This window comes from Pygocentrus nattereri, chromosome 23 (assembly GCF_015220715.1).
Source record: "Pygocentrus nattereri isolate fPygNat1 chromosome 23, fPygNat1.pri, whole genome shotgun sequence".
NCBI classification, from domain to species: domain Eukaryota; kingdom Metazoa; phylum Chordata; class Actinopteri; order Characiformes; family Serrasalmidae; genus Pygocentrus; species Pygocentrus nattereri.
The window spans coordinates 7,934,731-7,957,690 of NC_051233.1; the positions used below are offsets into that span (position 1 = coordinate 7,934,731).

The window sequence follows — 22,960 nt, forward strand, 5'->3', positions numbered from 1 at the left end:
GAAAAGAAGCGGTGGCTGGTTTCACCGGTCTCGGAGGAAGCCTGTCCTGGGAGATTGGGGGAGTCCTAAGTGGGTGGAATTGGAAACGACTAAATTGGGGAGAAAAAATAAAATGAGTAGTTCAGGTCCTCTTCAACTCTTTGGGAGCACCGGTGGTTCCAAAACACACTGTCATATTTTTCATCACTGTTATATTTCATAAGATACATTCAGTGTCATATGAGGCTGTAACTGTCTTCTTTCCAGTCAAATAGATGGGTAATGTCATCTTAAACCCTTATAATAAAAGAAGCTGAACTCATGTGTTTTTTTTTTTTTTTTTTTGTCTCCTGAAAGTCAACCCATTTTTCCACAAATCCGAACTAAAAACTGGATCCCAGATGGTGTCTCTTCAATGATCTGCTTTTTAAAAATTAATAAAAAAAAAAAAAAAAGGGTGTCTAAGATTTTTGGCTTTCAACGGTAAATTGTGAGCATATAGCAATGTGTATGATCATAAAACGCATTTTCTGTTAATTTGAAGGGAGCTTTTACAAAAAAAGTAACGTTTTTAATTAATGTATTTACTGAATAATTTGCCTTACCGTTTGGTCATGTGAATGGATGTGAATGTGATGGAAAAACCAAAATATACCCTGGAGAATAAGAGATTAAAAATTTAAAAGGCTTTTCACACCTTTATGAAATAATAATAAAGTGGCTCTTCTGTTGCATCATAGTGGCACTCTAGTATACATTTATTTATTTTGTACAGGTTGGTTACTAATTGTAACTCCACAGAAATCGTAGATATCACTGCCTGCAGTCTTTCTGTCTAACAGATTCTTATACGACGCTTCTGTGTATGCATGTATGAATGTTCCACTTTATTTGGATAGACCCCAATTGATTTATTTATAGATGTTGGTTATTAACATTATCTGGTTAAATGGAGTTGATTCTCAGTAGTCTTAGGGTTGGGGTTAGGATTAGGACCAGTGTGTGGGTTAGGTTTTGAGGTTAAATTCAAGGGTAGTTTTGGGGAGAATTTGACTGAATTTGCTTGAATTCATGTTAAACACAAGGATTTACAGGAGTCTCTCTCTTTAATCACTCTGGACTGTTTTTTCTAGAACTATAGTACACACCAAATTATATGGAATTAAACCGATAAATACATGAACAGATTAAATGAAATGCATGACTAACATGGGTAATGTTCGTGACTGAACATTAAATGTGGATCGATAATGTTTACCTGATCTGTAATGAGGTTCGTATCAGTGCAAATGCGGATCTTGTACATTGGATCATGGTACCTCTACTTAAGTCCGAAAATGTTTGAGTAATTAAATTGATTATTTTCTAGGTCTTCACGAGGAGGTGGATTACAGTGAGAAGCTCAAATTTAGTGATGATGAAGAGGATCATTGCCCTAGTGAGAAGAATAAGATTTGGTGAGTATATAAAATGATAAGCTAATGCTGCATCTCATTGGACAAAATAAGATCCATACTTTGCAATATATTAAAAGCTCATTGGTGGATCCGTAATTTTTCACGGTTAAATATTGGCCTGCATTATTTTTGACCCAATGTAATTTATTTGTTGGATTTCATAAATATCTTGATTCACCTACAGAAGCTCATTGGTAATGGTCATTGGTCAGAATAGTCACAGCACACTGTGATGGGTTCGAATTTTTTTTTTTTTTTTTTTTTTTTTTTTTTTTTTGCATATTGCAGCTGTGCAGGCTGATGTTACCATAATAATTACCAAACATACTGTACTGCTATAAATTAGACTTTACAGTAAAGCAAAACTCTTCAACCCTAAAAGTTAAATGTGACGTTTGCTGTAGGGGAGAGTGGGAGCTTCACCGTGAACGTCAGTGCTCTATGAGTTCAGGAGAAGGTCAGTATCCACAGGAGCAAGAGGAAGATTCCTACCAGCACCCACAAGATCCTCTGCCTTCCAGGAAGACCAACGGCAGATACATCTCAACAGACTCGCAGGTAATAAGAGCTAAAGCTAGGCGTTCATGAGAGCTGTCTAAATACCCAGTTACCGCTTTTAAAGTGCATTCACATTTAGATGACTTGTTGGGGGTGTCAGCACAGTTTTCTCTGATTATTTTTAATTTGCATGATTCAAAATTAGAAATGGATGAGGTATGAAATGTTAATTGACTTAATCTTGCGCAGAACATATGTGAGAAGTACATGACATTTTGATTGAAATAAGCAAAGAGCTTGTCCTTTTTTTATATATTTCTATATTTTTGTCTTTAAACAAAACCCCTTGCTAGTTTTTTTTTTGTTGTTTTTAGTTTAGTTTTTTTTTTTTTTTTTTTTTTGGGGGGGACATACTCAAATGTGACTGGAGAACATGCTCAGTTATAGGGTATAGACAGTAACATCAACAAGCTGTATGTGTGATTTCAATGAAATTATAAAAAAAAAAAAAGTCAATGTATTCATTATATGGAGAACCTGAATTTTACTTTGAAAGTGTGAACTCAATCTTATTATTATTATTATTATTATTATTTATTATTGTTTGTAATTGTTTAATCTTCTATAGTCAACCAATCCAGTTGAATTGCCTCCTTCTCTTTGATGTACTGGTTGTTCAGAGAACATGAAAAGCAGATCACATTTGCTTTTTAGGTCATTAATTATTTTTGAAGTGTCATTCTTTTAATTGTCATTCTTTTAATTTCTTTGTTAGGCCCAGCAGAAGACCAGTGAGTCTGAGGATCAAGAAGATAATCAGCGCCCGGCTCCTCCTCGGGGAAAGTTCATCTCTGCAGATCTCTCTGAGGCGGTGGAGAGGGCACGGCGTCGGCGTGAGGAGGAGGAGAGGCGCGCTCGTGAGGAGAGGCTGGCCGCCTGTGCAGAAAAACTCAAAAAGCTGGACGAGAAGTTTGGCAAAACTGACAGATCTGCTCGCTCTGTGGACACACAGAGGGAGCCTCATGGTGTGGAAAGTAAGGAGCTGTCACAGTCTCCAGGCAGAGATTTGGCAAAACATCACCAGGACAGCTGGCAGTATGGCACTAAAGGTAAACACACGTTTAGTGATGGTTTAGTGACGACACCCCCTTTAGCACCCCCTCAATGATCATCGGTTAACTTTGTTAGTCTTGACTGCTTGACAGTGGCATCATTCTTGACCAGCGATATCATTTTTGTTTTGAGGGTAGAGATGCATGTCGATCTAATGTTCAGATAGTTGTGCATATAGTTTATAACAAAAATAACTGAAGGTGATTAGATGTAATTAATATTCGAGACCAAAATTTATATCTTTATTGTACTCAGGAAGCGCAAAATGTTTAAGTGAACACCTGGTTACTGCGCTAAAATGTTTTAATTTGTGTTCTTTACTCTTCATAAATACATATTTTAGTCTTGATTTCAATATTTCATGTTTATGCATGACCATTTATTGACATCTGCACTGGCCCAAAATTCCTATTCCAACTTTGCCGTCTAATTGCATTCTTATATTGAACGTGGAATGATGAATTTGTAAGAATATTAAAGAAAACCTACTCTTTCCGTTTCATTCCAGTCACTCAGTCATGCATGGGAATGATTGTATGTATAATGTTGCATCAATGTTTAAAATCTTTTTTAGAAGTGTCGGAGCAGCCCTCTGATCAGTCGTCCAGCCAGGATTACAGAGATAACGGTTTCAGCTACCGGAATGAGGATGATGGTCCGGAGCCCACTTCTCCTGTCCCGGATTACGGTCGGCACCAAAAAGCCGTCCCGCCGCGCTTCCAAAAGCAGCATCAGCAGCAGGTGAGCAACAGCTGAACCTTTCAAAGGCCTCAAGCCCTGAAGTCTCCCATCCTGTAATTCTCCAGGATCAGTGTTGGAACAACAGCTTTAGCAGAGTTCAAAGAGAGCATGTGGCTTCTGTTGTAAAGCCAGGAGAAGGGGGAGCTTTGATCAGGCCTGGAATTGTGGTCTCGAATGTAGCCAGACAAAATTTGGACTTAACCTGATCACCAGCAACTGGAGACTGAAAGACCTCCACATTCTTAATGATGGCACCAGTTACCATGTAGCAGCCATGGCAACAAAAATAAATACATGAATAGCCTATTTATCCAATGTTATCCAATTTTTTTTTGTTGTTTTTTTTTTTTAAGTTTCTTCATAGTGCAGAGGGTCAGGAACTCATTCTGAGTGGTTTGGCATGAAATTATTTATTGTAGAGACTGATTAGTTTACAGTGGTGGTGATGGGAACCAGGGGTTGTGATAATTACAGCGTAAAATAGCCCTTATTTTACTATCCAAAACCAGCAGTGAACCCACACCTCTGTTTTCAGTATATGCGATTTAAATGTAATGTAGACAATGGTATAAAAAAAATCTGAAAGTGCTTTTTGAGGGCTGTCTTACAACACCCTGTACATACCTCAACACCATGAGTAGGTTTTTATAAATGTTTTAGGCCCAAGGCTTCTCAACGCTATTGTCAAGCAATGACTCTGGCATCAAGCAGCACATTCGTAAGTATTTGTTATAAACTTTTACGGCGTGTGGTTCGTATCACCACCACTGCGATCAGTTCCAACTCATCTCTAGAACAGAGCACTTTGCATCAGTCCACTCTGTGGCCATTCAGAAATTATTCCATCACAAAAGTAACTATCCCTACATCTGTTGTAAACATGCCTACTTGCTTGCTACAGTGGTGTTGCAGTTGCCCCCAGAGTATGATTTTCCTATTTAGTGACTGAGGGACCCTTTCTGATAGTGTATTTGGAAGGTCAAGTCAAAGTTTATTTATATAGCAGTTTTTATAACAGGCGTTGTCACAAAGCAGCTTTACAGAAAAATGTGGGTCTGAGACCCTGAAAACTCCCTAAGAGAGGAACCAATACTCAGAGGGGGGAACTCATTCTCCTCTGGTCGACACTGGATAGCAAACAATAATGCAAGAGCAAACTGAAAAAAAAAAAAAAAGTTTAAACATTTAGTGTAAGATATTAAAATACATAGGATATTAAAATATTTTTGATAAAAGTGCCTTTAATTAGCATTAAAAATGTCAAGTATTTAAATCAGATAGAAAGAAAAAAATGAAGGTTAAAAAACTAAAGCAAGCAGATAAATGCAGGCACCTAAAGGTGAAATAGTCGATATTAGAGAAGTTTCAGAACCTGGCTTGAGTGGTTTATGGTCGAATTAGCAAATATTTCAAGTTTTAGTAGGAACTAGTGCTGCTTGATATAGAGCACTGGTATTATAACTGTATTGCTGCATATTGTGATAAACGTTTGAAATGGATTGTAACCACAGTGATGAAAGATTAATGCTAAATGGTTAAAGATTGTATTCATGCAGACCAGAAAAATAAAATTACTCTGGTCAAAATAATGCAATCATTCATCAGAAATGTATATGCAACGGTGACTGGTCAAGATTCTCACAGCACACGGTAAAAAGTGTTGTGGTTGGTCAGATTCATTTGTCTTGGTATCGATAGTGCAGTCTTGGTATCGAGCAGTAACCACAACGAGAGATTATGCAGCCATAGAATTTCTGTGGATACTCTAGTCATTTCTACAGTCTTGTGTTAATCTCATCTGCAAAGTCTTAATTGATTTAAATGTCTTCTTATTTGATGCGAATATTATGTATGATGATTCTACGCTGTCGTTTTCAGGAGCAAGTGTACAAGATGCAGCAGTGGCAGCAGTCCGGTCATCCACCCCAGTCTGGCTCAGGGCACCCGCAGAGAGGATATTATCCTCCACATGTTCTGGGCTTTGATCCACGCTGGATGATGATGCCTACCTACATGGACCCCCGTATGACCCAGGGCCGCTCCCCAGTCGATTATTACCCTCCAAGTGTCCACTCCTCTGGTGAGTTAATTATTCTTACATTTTCATTTTGGTTTTGTTTCACTGTCTTTTTTACTGTTCAGTGATTTTAAGTCATTTTGTGCTTGTTGTCTGCAACATTTTAAAACTGATATAAAACACATTATTAAACACCTGCTAATACATTGATTACATTTAATTAAACAGGACTAATTATGCTCTCTTTATTTTTCATATGCAAGCGATCACTGAACTTTAAAGATCGAATATATCCACGATATGCTCAGATATGCATATTGTGATCACAGTAACAAAGATGATTGTGTTAACAAATTTTTATATTGCCCGCCCCAGTTGCTAGTAGATTTATAATAATCCTAGTTATAATAATAGAAGAAACTTTAGCTTAGCATATATCAGAAGTATTTTTGTTTGTTTTCAGTCATGCTATAGTATTTTATTTTTTCAGTGGTTCACTTATATTCCTTTTACACTTTCCTGTTTGGTAATGGACATAAAATGCCATATAAATAGATGTGTATAATGTTGTTTTCATTGATAATTGTAACAGTAATAAAAATAAATAAATAAATAACAGCAATATCAATCACAGGAGTAATTGATGATCTGAGTTCATCTTGGCAGTAAAGGTAGTAATACTCCTAAAGCAAAGAAATCTGAAGATCATATGATTTTGTTTCTGAAATTTTGCCGTTACTGGATGTTTATATTTACAGAAAATGGCTTGTTTTATTTTTTTGTAGCATTATTAAAAACAAATTTGGGGTTCATTTGCTCACAGCTGCAGCACCATCTGCTGGACAATGTAATATGTCTGCTGTGAAAGGGCTCTAGGTTTTCTTCCTCACCATTGATTGTCTGTGGACCATGTGCAGGAATGATGAAGCCCGTCATGCAGCAGGATCGCCTCAACAGTCCTGGCTCTGCCTCTGATGAGGGAAGCCATCCCAGCTTACACCAGGAGAGGAGAGCGCCCTCCGCTGAGCCTTACCCTCTCTGGAGCCAAGAGGGATACCCTCCAACTCGCAGTTTCACCCCACCCTACCAGAGGCAGCATGACAACACTGACAGAAGTCACACCGATGACAGGTCTGTCTGTCTGTCTGTCTGTCTGTCTTAAAATTAACATTTTTTAATTACTGTAATGAATAATTTGGCAGGTGTTCTATTTTTAAATTTTGATTTGGCCTTTTTTCCCCTATGGCCAAAATTTTCTGCCTTTTTTTTTTATTATTTATTTTTATTAGTGCCATGCATACAATTTCTGAGCATTACAGTGACTGAGATTTTAGTGTTCCTAATTAAAATATATTGCCTCTCTGTTTTTATGTTTTAAATAGTTGCACTGTAACTGAACTTCCAGAAACTTGAAAATTGTTAAATCATAAATTTACATTGTTTTGAAAAAGGTCAAATAATTTATAGTACAGTATAATCATCTTTTTATCTACTTTTTCAGGAGTGACAGGTCATGCTCTCAGCAGGACTCCTATGAGGACCGAGCAAACGATCGAGTGGACAGCCCTGCTGAGGACCTCCCCCATCAGGCATATCGCCAAGGCCGCGGTTCTGACATGTCAATAGGTTCGCAGCGAGACGCCTGCCACGAAGAAACCCATCAGCCTTCAGCTCATGGCCGCTTGCACCCAGGAGAGAGTGAGTACTCTAAAGCAGAGCACCAGAAAGAGCCCTCCACTAGTAGACCCCAGAGAGAGAACCTAGATTCCCGAGACGATGCTTGTGAGGGTAAGGAGAAGAGTTACGACTCTGATTTCTGGAAGAAAGACGGTTCTCTGAAGAAAGACACCAATTGTGGACAGGCTCAGTGGTCTGAGCCTGGCTCTAGCAGTAGCAGCAGCAGTGTTAGCCAGCCGTCTGAATCTAGTGGAAGAACCTTTAGGAGAACGGGGCCCATCAAGAAGCCAGTGCTAAAGGCTTTAAAGGTTGAAGATAAGGAGAATGAGAAGCCCAAAATGGAACCAGAAGAGAAGCCTGTTCCGTACAGACTTGAAAAGGAAGTGCTTACTAATGTGTATGATTTGAAAAAGGACAACCAGCCTTTAACCAGTAGGCATCCAGCTTCAGCCCCAGCTCCTTTGACTTCTTCTCTGGAGGAGAAGCAGCCATCTCCACCTAAAATAGAAAAGATAATCAACCCAGTTGAAGATTCCAATAAAGAAAACTGGGACAGCACTAAATCCCAGATTAAAGAAAACTCTGAAAGTAGAGATCCCCCAACTCCTCCACGTCGGAACAACTGGATCTTCATCGATGAAGAGCAGGCGTTCGCCGGAGCCAGAGGAGCTGGACGTGGCCGTGGACGAAGTTTCAGAGAGTTCAGCTCTCGCAGTGGCACCCGTGGAGGACGTACAGATAACTCTAGAGGCGCCTACAACTCTGGGAACAGCCACCGAGCCACCAGGGGACGGGGCACGCGGGAGTTTGTCAAAACTGAAGATCTGCAACGAGGCAAACCACGCAGAAGGAACGTAAGTGAAACGCTGAGTGAAGCTTCAGAATATGAGGAGCTGCCTAAACGTCGTCGCCAGAAGGGGGCTGAAAACGGAGAAGCCGCTTATTCTGCAAGTGGTGACACCAAAAGGGTGGACAGGGACTCGTGGAGATCCAATAAGGTATATAACAACGATCAGAGCAGCGGAGAAGCGCGGGAGAAGTCCAAAACAAGAGGTTTCGGTCGATCCCTTCCTCCACGCCTCAACACAGGTTACAACCGTGGGTTCGGGTCGAGGGAGATTTCTACGTGGAGGGGAAGAGGAAACCAGTTTGGAGGCGGTTCCTCTCAAGAGAATGGATACAACTTCGGGAATGACTCTTACTCAAGGAAACCAGCAGAAGGAGATCCACTCAAGTACCCACCAAAGTTTTCTGCCTCCTTTGTGGAGAACGGTGTAGAAGATAGAGAAGGTGATTATTATCTAGATAACGATAACCCTGACAACCGGCCATTGAGAAGACGACGTCCTCCACGCCAAGACAAGCCTCCACGTTTTAGAAGACTGCGTCAAGAGAGAGAGCCTGGAGGCCAGTGGAACAGCGAAGAGTATGTCAACGGAGATATCGCCAACCCTTGGCCCAATCGTTCGAAAGGTGGAGAGGACCACTGGCCAGGTCAGTATTCTGGAAACAGACAACAGGAATTCAGCCATCAAGGTGAAGACTGGGAGACTGGGTCAGAAAACAGCGATTTTAACGACTGGAGAGAAAAACGTGGTGCCCAGCACGGTGATACGGCAGCTGATTCAGGTCACAGTGAACCAGGCTCTGAAAAAAGAGAGCTCTCCAAGAGAAGTTTCTCAAGCCAGCGCCCTCTAGTGGAGCGGCAGAACCGCAAGAGCGACATCGCCATTTTGGAAAGCAGCAAGATGAACCGTTCCACGGACACTCCTTCGAGTGGCAGCTCATCTAACCGAAATGATGGCTGGCAGAATGGAGTGTCGCCCAACTGCAGAAGGTAAGAGCAAATGCTGCAATAAGGTTTTCATTTTTGGTTAGTATTCTAATAAAGTGAACTTTTATGGTATGAGAGTGCATGTGGATTTTGTTATATTTTGGTTGCTGCTATAATGTTGTTTATTAAAAACACAATATTGAATTTTAGTTCATTTCACCCACCTTACTCAGCTCTCTTATTATCTCTCAGCACAGCTGTAGAAGTACATAAAATAAGCAAAAGAGCTTGATCTTATTACAATCACCCTGCTGTCAAAGTTCCATGGCTTTATTTGTGCAGGAGTCCAGAAGATGCAGCTCCAGGCTTGAACACAGGGTCTGTTTACGGTGTGGAACAGCCTGAGGAGAGCCTGTCCACCAGCACTACTGAGTCTTCAGGGAAGAAAATGGAGAAGGAGCTGAAAACCAGAGCCATCAAAGGAGACATGGGGGAGTCACTTTCTCAGTACGACCTGAACAGTTATCCAAGTAAGACCAAAACAACATCCATCAGGAAAGTGCCACTTCAGTGAAAATGATTAATTAATTCCTTTTTGCTATTTACAGTGTTAAAGCTAATGATACCCAGTGGATTACCACATGGCTGCTATATGATAACTCAAAGAAAGCTGTCCCCAAACTATTTACTGGTAAAGCTTGCTTGTGCTACTCTTGAAAATTTAATTTCTTTCTGTGACTTCTTCCCAATGCAGTTGAAAGCGATTCAGGAGCTTCTATTCCGAGTCCTGAGGGATTCCAAGATGCCCTCTCCAAAAAACAGAGACGTCCACAGGAGGAGGACCGAAGGAGAAAGGAGCAAAATACACCGGTAGGTTACAGCTATCCTTCAGCAAGACCTAAATGTTCTCAGCTTAACCAAGACATCAGTTACACTCTTGTTTGTTTAGTTTCCCAAATACGTATGGCACAGAAGTCTGTGGTTGTTGTTGTTTTTGCTTTTTTTTTTTTTTTTTTTTTTTTTTTTTCCTTGGAATTTTTGAGACATATTACAGGATATTCAATGTGTGTATGCCTATAGGTTGCAGTGAAAAACAGGCCAATCACTTCAAAAATGCCTCCCCGTTTTGCTAAGAAGCAGGGCAGCATGTCTATTGAACAGCCAGAGGAGACGCTCTCAGCCAGTAACCTGGGCACTGAGATATGGGAGACCAACAGCTCAGGTGAGACAAATCTTGACTTATGAGTACGTTTTTTTTTTTTGTTGTTTTTTTTGTTTTTTTAAATGAAGAGCTTGAGTATACCCGCGACCCTGACGGAGAAGCGGCTTAGAAAATGGATGGATGGATGGATGGAGCTTGAGTATAGACATTTGTAATTTTGATTTTAAATAGACTTGCTAGTAAAACTTTTTTTCCTACCTCAAAGCCCTTACAGTTCAGTCATCTGGTGGAGACTCTTGGACGAAGCAAGTGTCATACACTGGGAGTGAGCCAAATTCAGAGGTAGGGCTTTTATTTGTGTATTTGAATGCAACAGTCATGATAATAGTATTATAGTATGAAGGACTATTTCAGTTTAACAATTTCAGCACCGTTTTGGCAGGGGCAGAAAATGAGCCCTACATGTTGTTTAAATCCTTATCACCAATACGCCTCTGCCTTTCTTGGGTGTTTCTGTTTCTTGTCTTTTATGAAACCCACGGTCAGTGATCAGTGCGGCCAGTCAGAGTAAATTTTGGGGGGTGGGGGTTGTAGTGCTTTTACTGTTACTGGGCATTTTTCTGCGTGGTGAAAAAAATCTATTTAGCATGAGTCTTTTTATATAATGCCAACTGACCCCTACTCTTTTTTTTTTTAATTTTAGAAACATTAGCATTTTTGTAATAGTGTAAAGTATTCTTTTTAAACCTTCTTCTACTTCCAGGATTCGGACGCGGGGCCAGAACAGAGCAAAGAGCACAAACCTGGCCCCATCGGAAATGAGCGTTCTCTGAAGAACCGAAAGGGTTCTGAAGGGGTGGAGCGTCTGGAGGGCCCCATCACCCCAGTAAATGGAGTGGACATCCACGTGGACAATGTCATCCCTGTTCCCCCTATTGAATTTGGAGTCAGCGCAAAGGACTCTGACTTCAGCCTCCCTCCTGGCTCTGCGCCAGTGGCTGTCTCGAACCCAGTCACCAAGCTACAGGATGCTCTTGCCAGCAATGTAGGTTTTATTTATTTATTTATTTATTTATTATTTGTGTATGTGAGAAATGTAACAGTGTAAGATGGATGCCAGCCTCATACAACCCCAATTCCAATGAAATTGGGACGTTGTGTAAAACAAATAAAAACAGAATACAACGATTTGCTAATCCTTTTCAACATATATTCAATTGAATACACTACAAAGACAAGATATTTAATGTTCAAACGGATAAACTTTATTGTTTTTTGCAAATATTCACTCATTTTGAATTTGACGCCTGCAACACGTTCCAAAGAAGTTGGGACAGGGGCAACGAAAGACTGGGAAAGCTGAGGAATGCTCAAACACTTTTTTGATACATTCCACAGGTGAACAGGTTAATTGGAAACAGGTGAGTGTCATGATTGGGTATAAAGGGAGCATCCCTGAAAGGCTCAGTCGTTCACAAGCAAGGATGGGGCGAGGTTCACCACTTTGTAAAAAACTGCATGTCCAACAGTTTTAGAACAACGTTTCTCAATGTTCAATTGCAAGGAATTTAGGGATTTCATCATCTACAGTCCATAATATCATCAAAAGATTGAGAATCTGGAGAAATCTCTGCAAGTAAGCGGCAAGGCAGAAAACCAACAATGAATGCACATGACCTTTGATCCCTCAGGCGGCACTGCATTAAAAACCGACATCATTCTGTAACGGATATTCCCACATGGGCTCAGGAACACTTCAGAAAACCACTGTCAGTGAACACAGTTCGTCGCTCCATCTACAAGTGCAAGTTAAAACTCTGCCATGCAAAGCGAAAGCCAGATATCAACAACACCCAGAAACACCACCGGCTTCTCTGGGCACAAGCTCATCTGAGATGGACTGACGCAAAGTGGAAAAGTGTCCTGTGGTCTGACGAGTCCACATTTCAAATTGTTTTTGGAAATCATGGATGTCGTGTCCTCTGGGCCAAAGAGGAAAAGGACTGTCCGGATTATCAGATCAAAGTTCAAAAGCCAGCATCTCTGATGGTGTGGGGGTGTGTTAGTGCCCATGGCGTGAGTAACTTGCACATCTGTGAAGGCACCATTAATGCTGAAAGGTAGATCCAGGTTTTGGAGCAACATATGCTGCCATCCAAGCAACGTCTTTTTCAGGGACGTCCTGTTTATTTCAGCAAGACGATGCCAAGCCACATTCTGCACGTGTTACAACAGCGTGGCTTCGTAGTAAAAGAGTACGGGTACTAGACTGGCCTGCCTGCAGTCCAGACCTGTCTCCCATTGAAAATGTGTGGCACATTATGAAGCGCAAAATTCGACAATGGAGACCCTGGACTGTTGAGCAACTGAAGTTGTACGTCAAGCAAGAATGGGAAAGAATTCCACCTACAAAGCTTAAACAATTGGTGTCCTCAGTTCCCAAACGCTTATTGAGTGTTGTTAAAAGGAAAGGTGATGTAACACAGTGGTAAACATGCCCCTGTCCCAACTTCTTTGGAACGTGTTGCAGGCATCACATTCAAAATGAGTGAATATTTGCAAAAAACAAAGTTTATCTGTTTGAACATTAAATATCTTGTCTTTGTAGTGAATTCAATGGAATATAGGTTGAAAAGGATTTGTAAATCATCGTATTCTGTTTTTATTTATGCTTTGCACAACGTCCCAACTTCACTGGAATTGGGGTTGTACCCCATACCTGCCTAATTAGCCACAAGAATAATTTATTTTATACTTTTTAATGAATTTGAAAATGGAGCTGTATTTTATTGTAACACATTTTGTCTCCCCCCCCCCCCCCCCCCCCATCTTTAGGCGGGCCTTGCTCAGGGTATTCCGATGCTGCGCAGAGATCACCTGCAGCCTGGCATTAACCTCAACCCCATATCCTTCCCCACCACGGACCTCACTCTCAAGGTGACACTCACACAGCCTTTACACACACTTGATCTACGCCTGAGGAAAACAGAAAAAACAACAAACTCTGTGGTTTAGGTTATAGTGAATCTCATTTATAGCCCTAGTATCTATAGATATCCCAAGACTGCATCAGATTTCATTAAAGGGCCCACATCCTGAAAATCTTCTTTTCTTTCTCTCACCTTTGGCAGTAAGAGTTAGCTGCGGCATGTAAACATTGTTAGAGCTTCAAAATGTACCGTTCACACCCCAGTTCATACAGTCCGTATATGGAAGCTACACTGGAGCCAAATTCATTATCACAGTACAGGGAAACCAATTAAAGCAGAGCTCATTTAAATATTTGACTCACTCCCCAGTCTATACAGTACCATATGGAAACTAAACTGCAAAAACAGCCCTTTTTTGTGATTTTTGTGATGCTTCCAAAACCTACCAGCTACTGCCAATTCTCACTGCAGTTAAGGAGTGTTTGTCTGGACTATTTTTTTTTTTGTGTTAATGAGGTACAACACGGGGCAGCCAATGAGAGCAGTGCTCATTGGCATATCAGTCTTTATGGCAATGAAAACATCATTTTAAATCTGCAATATACAGGGTGGAAAATAATTGTGTGTGTGTGTGTGTGGTTCTTGTTTTTGTTTTGAAAAGTATGCCTGCAGTACAGTGCTTTCAGTGCTCATGAGGTGAAATGTTTATATTTGTTTGTTTTGTTTAAGGGACAAATAATTACTTAGGTATTAGGCACTGCAATATTAGGAAAGAATTAGTTATTTAGTGATCATGGTTGGTAAACACTGTCATTAGTAAATTCCCCACAGATGTCTTGACTGTTTTTCTTTGTCTTCTCAGATGGAGTCTGCACGTAAAGCCTGGGAAAACTCTCAGTCCCTCCCAGAGCAGGGCTCTCCCGGCGGTGCGGGTTCAGGCTCTCAGCCCCCCTGCAGCGTTGGTTCCTCAAGTGGGGTCAGCTACAGTTCATTTGGAGGTGTCTCCATGCCCCCCATGCCTGTGGCTTCTGTTGCTCCCTCTGTCTCCATGCAAGGTGACGACCTCTCTATATTAGTAATTTTAGCAGTTGTACTCTAAACTAAAGTAATTGGAGTTCATCTTAAAGTTCTCAGTCAGTTTAGCCACTGGCTTTTGTTCAAATGAGATTCAACCTTTATTGGCATTTTCATGTTAACTTATGGTATTGTCAAAGCATGCAAACTTATCTTGTAATAAATCTTGTAATATGGCGAAGTTTAAATGGCTTTTTTCAGCTAACTATGAGTTTGGGTATATACAGTCTGAAGTATTTTACCCTTCTCTCTCTGTAGGTAATCATATTCCCCCGCTTTACCTCGACGGCCACGTCTTTCAGAGTCAACCTCGGTTGGTTCCCCCGACTATGACTCAGCAGCAGAGCTACCAACAGGTAAGAGTCTTGCTAGCCCATGATGCGCCTGTCTTTAATGGAGCTGTTGCAACCCTGCTTTCGTGTTTCGTGGTTGGAATAAATTTGACTTGAACATGGACTGCAGTACAATTTCGTCACATTTCATTGTTTTTCTTGGTGGACAAATCTGAGCTTGTTTGTTCATTTTTCATGTTACTGATGACTTGAATTGGGTCTGTTAGAGCAGGAAAGTCTACTGCATGGTGATGCTGCAAGCCTGGAATCCGTTCTAACTATTCTTTGATCACTAATTTGGGATGAGAAATGGTTAACATGAAGAAAAAAATATATTTTTCGAATCCCACTTCACTTAGAGTGAGAACTCGACTTTAAATTTGCTATGAAAATATACTGGTCACTGATTTTGTACTATTTTAAGACCTAATTTCTGCACAGTGAGCCATAACAAACTTACTAACCATTTTTATATTGATCCAAATGGACAGGGTGATGTAGAACTGTAGAGCGACAGTTTCTGTTTAGATTCTGTTCAAATGGTTTTGTTCCAAATCCTTGATTCTATGCAAATTCACTGAAATAAAATAAAATTATTACCACATAACAATGTTCTCAAATATTTTTTTGTAATGTTTTTCTTGTTCTGTTTCTGTTGTGTGCATGTGATCAGGCTGCAGCAGCCCAGCAGATTCCCATCTCCCTGCACACGTCTCTGCAGGCTCAGGCCCAGCTGGGGCTCAGGGGGGGTCTGCCTGTCTCTCAGTCGCAGGAGATGTTCAACTCCATCCCTCCTTTCAGGTATCATTTAGTTTTATTGCTTTATTTGTGTGTTAAATTTTTATTTATATTGTATTTCTTTGACCTTGCTTGAATTTTTGGGGGGGCAGCACTTTGACAAACACAAATGTGCTATATAAATAATAATGACTTGATTTAAGAGAGAGAATAGCTTAACAATTAACTCTGCTTTCACCTGATATCCAGGTCCCAAGTGTACATGCACCCCAACCTCTCCCAACCCAGTCCGATGGTGTTGTCGGGCGGAGCTCCTCTAAAAGGCCCTTACTCAGCCTTTCCAGGAATACAGCCTTCAGACATGGTTAAGCCTCAGTCAGGCTCCCACTACCAGCCTATCAACGGCAGCCAGCCGCTGGTCTACGACGGCCCCATGAACCAGGCTCCAGGCATGGGCACCTCCCAGCTAATGGACTCCCAGCTCATCCAGGTGACCAAAGTGTTTCCCCTTCTAGCATTAGTGATGGTATTGTCAAAATAAAATTTGGACAGTTTCCATCCTTAGTCCAGATGTAGTTGATCGGCCAAGACCTGTTTGGTGTCTGAAGTTTGCTCCTTTAGCTTAATCACTGGAGCTACAAGGCTAATGTTGCTAACAAGTGGAAGCTTGTACCCAACCAGTTAGCATGCCAAGTCATTACTTACTCTGCAGTGATCGTGTGGAGTTGTTAAGTCATCTCTAAATATACTTGATTTATATTATTTCTGACACTGACTCGAGTCTTTGGAATTACTGCTCTTACTGCTCTTGCTCTTGCTCTGTTTCTAGGTACATAGTCATATGCAAATGTTTGAAACCCCCAGTCAGATTGTGTTTAGTGGATATTCAAATTGATAAAAGGGAAATTCCACCAGGTTTTGTATTTATTTATTTATTTGCATAATTCCTTCGTTGCAGTATAAAGTTATTCAGAGTGGTCCAACATTAAATGGTCTGTTGTAGAGAGAAACTCTGATGTCTTTGCAGTGGTGGGGTCACCATGTGTACAATGCAAACTAGCCATTTTATTGACGAGTCCAAAACCACCAGTGAACCTACACCTGTCTTCTGAGTTTTATTTGGAATGTTGATGATGGTGAGACAGTGGAAAATCAAAAATGTTTTCTCTGAGAACTATTTTGCCTAACAATGCCCTGCTTGTACTCGTTTACCATGAATGGATTAATGGATTGGTTTTAGGCCAGAACTTTATCACAAAACTATCATAAAACAATATCCCGGGCATCAGACAGTGTGTTCATGACCATATTGTCTAATAACTTTGTGATGGAGTGTTTAGAGACACACTCTTCATATGTCTGGTTCCCATCATTACCACTGTGTACAGTTCTGATTTGATATGAATTTGTTTACATCTGAGACATTTAATGGTCAATTTTTAAAAATTGGTGGAGTTCCCGTTTAACACCTCTACAGAACACACACTTAAATGTTTTTCTGCTACTTATAGCGCATATTTTCTGTTTGTTCTGTCTAATACAAATGTGATGTGTTCTATATATGATCAAGGCTCTCAAACTTTTCTCAGAAACGAATTTTCAATGAATAAAATGTAAATCCGTGTGTGTGTGTGTAGGTGACCATGCCCCTACCTGGTTCTCAGCTGCGTTATGGTTCAGCCCAGCAGCACCTGATCCTGCCACAGTCCATCCAGCTCCAGCAAGGCCAGAACCTTTCTGTAAATGCTCCACGCCGCATGATGCCTCCGGGCTCACAGCCGCCGGTCATGCCAGCCAGCAGAGAGGTGAGCTGGGAGGATATCAGCATTTAGAGATTACCCACATTTACCCTCATGGTTTAGAGTGGATTAGAAGAGTTGTCTTTTGATGTTTGGTTTATTGGTGACTGCTCATCCCCCCACAGCCTTCGCAGATGGAGATGAAAGGGTTCCAATTTTCCGACAAGGCCAACCACTCACCTGGAATACCTGCTGGCTCCTACAGGTGAGAAGAAACAGTAGACATGTGAGACTTACCAAAGCAGAATTTGAGATGTTAGATTTGACACCCTGTTTTAGTATCAGCCCAGTGCTAACAGAAAATACTTAAAAGCAAATCTTACTTTTAGCTCAGTCAAAGAATAACAGAATTGATATGTAGCCTAATGTTTATACGAGAGCTATGAGTAGTTGGCTGATCAGCGAAGCGTGTGTGGGAATTGTTTGCTGTCTGAATGTAATTCACACTTGCAAATGAACATATTAAGTGAAGTGAGTGTTAAAAGTGGCTTTTTTTTTATAAATGGAAGAAAATCCAATATGTGTCAGCTGGTATTGTGCTGTCTTTAAGCATAATGGATTGTCTGATTTCTCTGTTAGGCCTGGCTCTGCTAGTCCCAGTGGAAAGCCCTCTGGTCCTGGCGCCCCCCCTGCTGTAGGCCCCCTCCCTGGACATTATACTCAACAGGTATTCACACCACAGCATTTACATTATTAAAGCATACAGAGATTATGACACAGTAATTGTTGGCCAAGTCCTGTAAAAGTTTTGTAACTTGAGTGCAAGCAGGTACAAAATATGCACTTATAATCTTTACTCACGTATGTATATAAACAGTGCAGGGGGTGTCCAGTCTGGACACAATGCTGGAGGTCACTTGCTGAAATGTTTGAAGACTAAGACCAACTGATTAAATGAGTAGAAACTGGTGTGCTTCAGCTTGTTTAGAGTGAAACCGTTTGCGGATGAGATTGGACACCCCTGAGTTAAGCAGGGGTTACACTACGCAACTTTTACCCTGATTTTATTTCTCCCTGATTCTCAGTCTGGCCCAGTCTGTGCTCTGTTGGCTCTAGTCTGCAGATTTTTGGGTCAGTCGGAGTTGACCGTTGGAGAGAGAGTCAAGTAGTGTGTGAGGGGAGCAGACTCCTGATTGCATTTTGACCCGACTTTAAGCATAATGTAGTGTGAACTGATAGACTCCAATCAGATCTGACTCCTGCAACAGCCACTGAAAACAGAAAGCGCAGAAGAAGAAAATACAGCAAGTAAAAGCAAAGAAATGGTGAAAAGTCACTCATGTATGGAGCGAAGCTATTTAATGAGCTGAGTTTAAGGCACAATCAAGTTTATGTACATTTTAAAAATAAAAACAAACACTGATCACATTTTTTAAATCCATGGTCCTCACTTAAACATCTTACCTGCTGCTTCTTTACTGTGTCATGCAAGCGGCAGAGAAAACAGCAGCATCAGCTCCACGTTTGTTTATTTGGGTCTCCCAGTAATGGGAGAACATGAGTTGCATGAGCTCTCGTTAGTTCCTTTCAGTTCAGCAACGGCTGAGAAGTTGAGTAGTGTGTGATCCCTGTTCCGTTTAGTGTGGATGCTCAATATTTCAGTCGCCCAAAAATCAGTCTGATGGTGTAAGGCACCAAGTCTTTTATAATCTGTATAGTGAGTCGTATAGTAAACCCAAAGCGTGTGAGTGTGTGCACGTGCACGTCAGGCTGATCACAGTAAACTAAAACGATCACTAAAACAAACCTGCCATGAGAAATTATGCTCATCTGTAATAAAATATTTTTTTCAGAAACTAAATCACAACTAAAACCCTAAGCTTTTTTTATTCTGTGTGTGAATGAGAGTTAAGATGTCGACCGCTTTGGTGCTTGACTATCTTTTGAGGGAGTTTCTTTTGAAATTAACCCAACTGCGTTCTATTAAAGTGAACCTGCCTCTGACCTTAATGCTTTTTTTTCACAATAAAAAGGGAACTATAAAGAGTACTCAAGTTTTCTTTCTGGTCCTTTTTTGGCATAGATGACATCTCAGACCCATCAGACCCCTTTCACAGCACTTGCTTGTGCTTATGACGTGGGCAGCGTTCTCAGATAAAAGTAACTTTTCAGGTGGTGAGGGGAACCACCAGACACACCTGCTCCCCTGTTGGCCATGCTAAAACGATTGGTGCATTGCACAATTTTTTTTTGTTTTTGTTTTTTTTACCCCCCCCCCTGCTATTGCTGTCAGGGCATCTGTCTTATGATAACACAGCAGGCAATATCCTGAGTAGAACCATTATAAATGATCCTCAATGGTCTGCTTTTATCTGCTGAAGTGCTGGAGTACTGGCTGTGTGTGTACAGTGAGCCTCAGACTGGGGGCTGTTTTGTTTACAGTGCACAAATCAGTCGAACTACAAAACAAATTACAAATGAACCAAATGGAGAGCAAGTCTAGAGGTGATTTTGAGCCCGTTTAGAGGGGTCTCGGTTTATTTGACGTCTCCACATATGCACAAAAAAAACGTGGTCCAAGTCCACTTCAGACATTGGAACGATCCAAGTATGAAAACATGTTAAGAAAAGCTCAAGCTGAGCGGAACTCAGTCTACTATTGTATTCATTTTGTTCTACTCCTTATCAAATACCTAGTGTCAGAATACTAAAAACTAAAACTGTAACTGAAATTAAATAAAAACAAACTGTTAATAGACATTTAAAACTAAACTGAAAAAACCAAATTGAAATGAATATAACTATTGAAAAATGTCAAAACTATAATAACGTGTGTGTGTGTGTGTGTGTGTGTGTGTGTGTGTGTGTGTGTGTGTACATTTTCTTTTACTAGTTTTGCAATACTTGTATGTGTATATATGTTTGCCTGTATATAAATTAACTATAACAAAGCACAACAGTTTGTTTGTTTGTTTGTTTGTTTATTAATTTATTTTCCTCCTGTCCAGGTGCCCCCTCCCCAAGGCAGCATGGTGATGCACATGCGCCCCCCCACCACTGGCCCCTTCCCCAACCCCATCCAGCGGCCTGTAATGCAGGTAAACAAGGCCGTCATCATCCGCTCCCCTCCCTACCCCAGCCCGGGCCGCGAGCCGCCCCACTCCACCCCCCCTTCCAACCCCGAAACCGCATCTAAAGGGGCTGAGGAGGGCACGAAGGTGAGCCACCCACTGTAAATATAGGTAATTTTCATTTAATCCACTTCTCTTTCTGTTCTTCTTTTACATTTACTTCTTGTAGCTGGAGTAAAAACACTGAGTTGTGAAATTAACCTCATAAATGTAAGCTTTATTCTTTTAAGAAAGTCTTTATGAAACATATGATGGGTGCATGATATGTCTGAAATACCACATTGTAGTTGTATATTGATTGTTGTGTACATACCGGGGTTGCAGTATGCTTTCAAAACAGCTGGTTGATTTTCAAGAGTGGTCGGCATGATTTTGACCAAAGTAATTAATCGAAACTAACAGGAACCCGTCTTGAGCTGTGATTGGTCATGATGCTCACAGCACACTGTGACTGGTTAGAGGGTTTCTTTGCATTTTGCAGCCTTCCTTGATGTCAGTACTGCAAGAACTAAGATAAGAAAACTGCAGCTGTTTTGTTAGAAGCATCTCTGTACACTGGCTGAATTTTCACATCTTATTTTAATAATACTAAACGTCAATTTAAAAAAAACTAAGTGCTCTTAATGTTTTGAAGGACAAACTATTTTTTTTTTTAACTTGGAAAAAGAAACACTGGCTATTTTACTGCAACCTATGTTTAAAATTAATTTTTCCTTTTTGTTGTTTTCAGCATCACTAAAATTAGCATGTTGTTCTTTTGAAGGACAGAAAATGCATTCATACAAATGTGTTAAAACCATGATATTTTGCAATAAGCATCTGTGAACATTTCTGTAAATATTAAATACATTTTTCTCTTTTTTCCTCCAACATGGAGATTCTTAGCCTTCTTGTTCTTTTAAAGGAGAACACATCTTAAAAATAAATTTAAAAATTTAATAAAATAAATTTTATTAAAAACAAAAAAAAAAAGCATGTACATGTCCAGAAATCGTTATAACATCACTTTTCTTTTTGTCTATCTTTATGCAGGCGAAGGCTCTCCGTGAGGCTCGGCCAGGTGTAGGTGACCTGAAGGCTTCGTCGGCTGTGATTTCCAACAAACTGCAAGAGCCGCTGGCCCCAGGTCAGGTCAAACCGGCCCGAACCGGAGCAATCAAGCCTCAGTCTGTTAAAGTGGAGGAGAGCAAGGCCTAATGCTGGACCTCACGTCTGACTCCATCCTGCTGCCATTGAAACCGCTCTGCTCAAACTTCACCCGTCTGCAGGCAACTTTTACGGACCTCTCTCCATTATCCTGTTTTTGTTTGGCTTTTTTTTCTTTTCTCTCAATTTTTTTGTGCTTCCCCCTTCACATACATTCATCTCACCACTCTACCAGGACAACAAACTGAAACCACAGGTGCACCAAAATCAGACACTTACTGTTTAAACACAGCATATAGAGATATATATATATAAATTAAAAAAAAAAATATATATATATATATATATATATATATATATATATATATATATAAAAAGTATATAAAATGTATACTATATTATATATATATATATATACATACACGATAGCTTGGGACTTTTCTAAGCAGACACTCTCAAGAACATCTTTATTTATTAACCTTTATTTTCCATTTCAAGAGAAGAATAATGGGTAAAAACAATGTCAGATTTCATGTTTTCTCTCCATCAAAGTTTGAAAAGAGAACATCTGAAAAAAAAAGGATGCATCATCACCACCTTCAGCTTATGCATTTCCCCACCCATTGCCAAACCTATGCCCACCTGGTTGGACTGTAGTTTTGATTGACATGACTGAGAATCAACGAACATGTCGGAAGCTTAAACTGTAAGCCTCTTTAAAAAAAAAAAAAAAAAAAGAACAAAAACAAAAAAACTGCAGTGTGGCACCATTTTGTCATTTTTACTGGGTACCATGGAATTTTTAACTTTTTTTTTTTTTTTTTTTTTTTTTTAATAAATATATAAATCATAATCGACGCCTTTTTGCTCTATTATTAAAGGGCACCTTTTACTCAATAAAACAAAAACTTCAAACCCCAATTTGAGGATATTTTCCTGGTTTTTCGCCAAATGGTTGCGCAGTATTACTTGAATGAGAAACTTAAAGGGCCCATATCATGGAAAACCAAGTTTTCTTCAATATTTTTACCCCCCCATATTTCAAATAATGTTTATCCCCAGTGGACAAAGCTCCAATTTGATTTGGGATTACTTTTGTGATGTCACGAAAACCAATGCATTTACACACGTTTGCCTATTCAGACTACAGCAGCTTAGCCCTGCCCACTCACACCGAGCTCAGCCCTGCCCGCATTTTCACACTGAAATATCTGCCTTGGGAGCTTCCTAAATGATGCAGCCAATCAGAACAGGGCTCATTTGCATAATGGTTTTAAAGGCACAACAAAAACAGCTTGTTTGATTCTGAGGGGTAGAGGTCATGACCATTTTAGCACAAATGTTTCCAGAAAGTGGGGGAAATGGATAGGATATGGGCCCTTTAACTTGTAGAAAGACCATGAAAACCTCTTATTTGTAAAGGCCTGTTTTTAGAGCCAGTCGAGGGCGAGT

The 22,960-nt window shown here is 40.3% G+C and overlaps 1 protein-coding gene across 3 annotated transcripts in view; it reads left to right on the plus strand.

Moving 5' to 3' along the window:
- Positions 1-21,829, plus strand: part of prrc2b (proline-rich coiled-coil 2B) — a 39,317-nt gene extending 17,488 nt beyond the window's left edge. The window contains exons 10-31 of one of the 3 annotated variants that reach the window (XM_037533510.1): positions 1,349-1,436; positions 1,841-1,994; positions 2,710-3,043; positions 3,622-3,788; positions 5,667-5,868; positions 6,723-6,936; positions 7,307-9,319; positions 9,599-9,786; positions 10,011-10,126; positions 10,337-10,478; positions 10,684-10,760; positions 11,182-11,463; positions 13,254-13,355; positions 14,211-14,403; positions 14,681-14,778; positions 15,428-15,555; positions 15,742-15,982; positions 17,130-17,297; positions 17,417-17,496; positions 17,871-17,958; positions 20,240-20,449; positions 21,395-21,829. In XM_037533510.1, coding sequence (XP_037389407.1) covers positions 1,349-1,436; positions 1,841-1,994; positions 2,710-3,043; positions 3,622-3,788; positions 5,667-5,868; positions 6,723-6,936; positions 7,307-9,319; positions 9,599-9,786; positions 10,011-10,126; positions 10,337-10,478; positions 10,684-10,760; positions 11,182-11,463; positions 13,254-13,355; positions 14,211-14,403; positions 14,681-14,778; positions 15,428-15,555; positions 15,742-15,982; positions 17,130-17,297; positions 17,417-17,496; positions 17,871-17,958; positions 20,240-20,449; positions 21,395-21,559 — 5,450 coding nt within the window. In that variant the 3' untranslated portion in view covers positions 21,560-21,829. Of the gene's footprint in view, positions 1-1,348; positions 1,437-1,840; positions 1,995-2,709; positions 3,044-3,621; positions 3,789-5,666; positions 5,869-6,722; positions 6,937-7,306; positions 9,320-9,598; positions 9,787-10,010; positions 10,127-10,336; positions 10,479-10,683; positions 10,761-11,181; positions 11,464-13,253; positions 13,356-14,210; positions 14,404-14,680; positions 14,779-15,427; positions 15,556-15,741; positions 15,983-17,129; positions 17,298-17,416; positions 17,497-17,870; positions 17,959-20,239; positions 20,474-21,394 lie in introns of all 3 variants that reach the window. The other 2 variants (XM_037533509.1, XM_037533511.1) reach the window with 2 other exon arrangements.
- Positions 21,830-22,960: the final 1,131 nt, after the last annotated feature.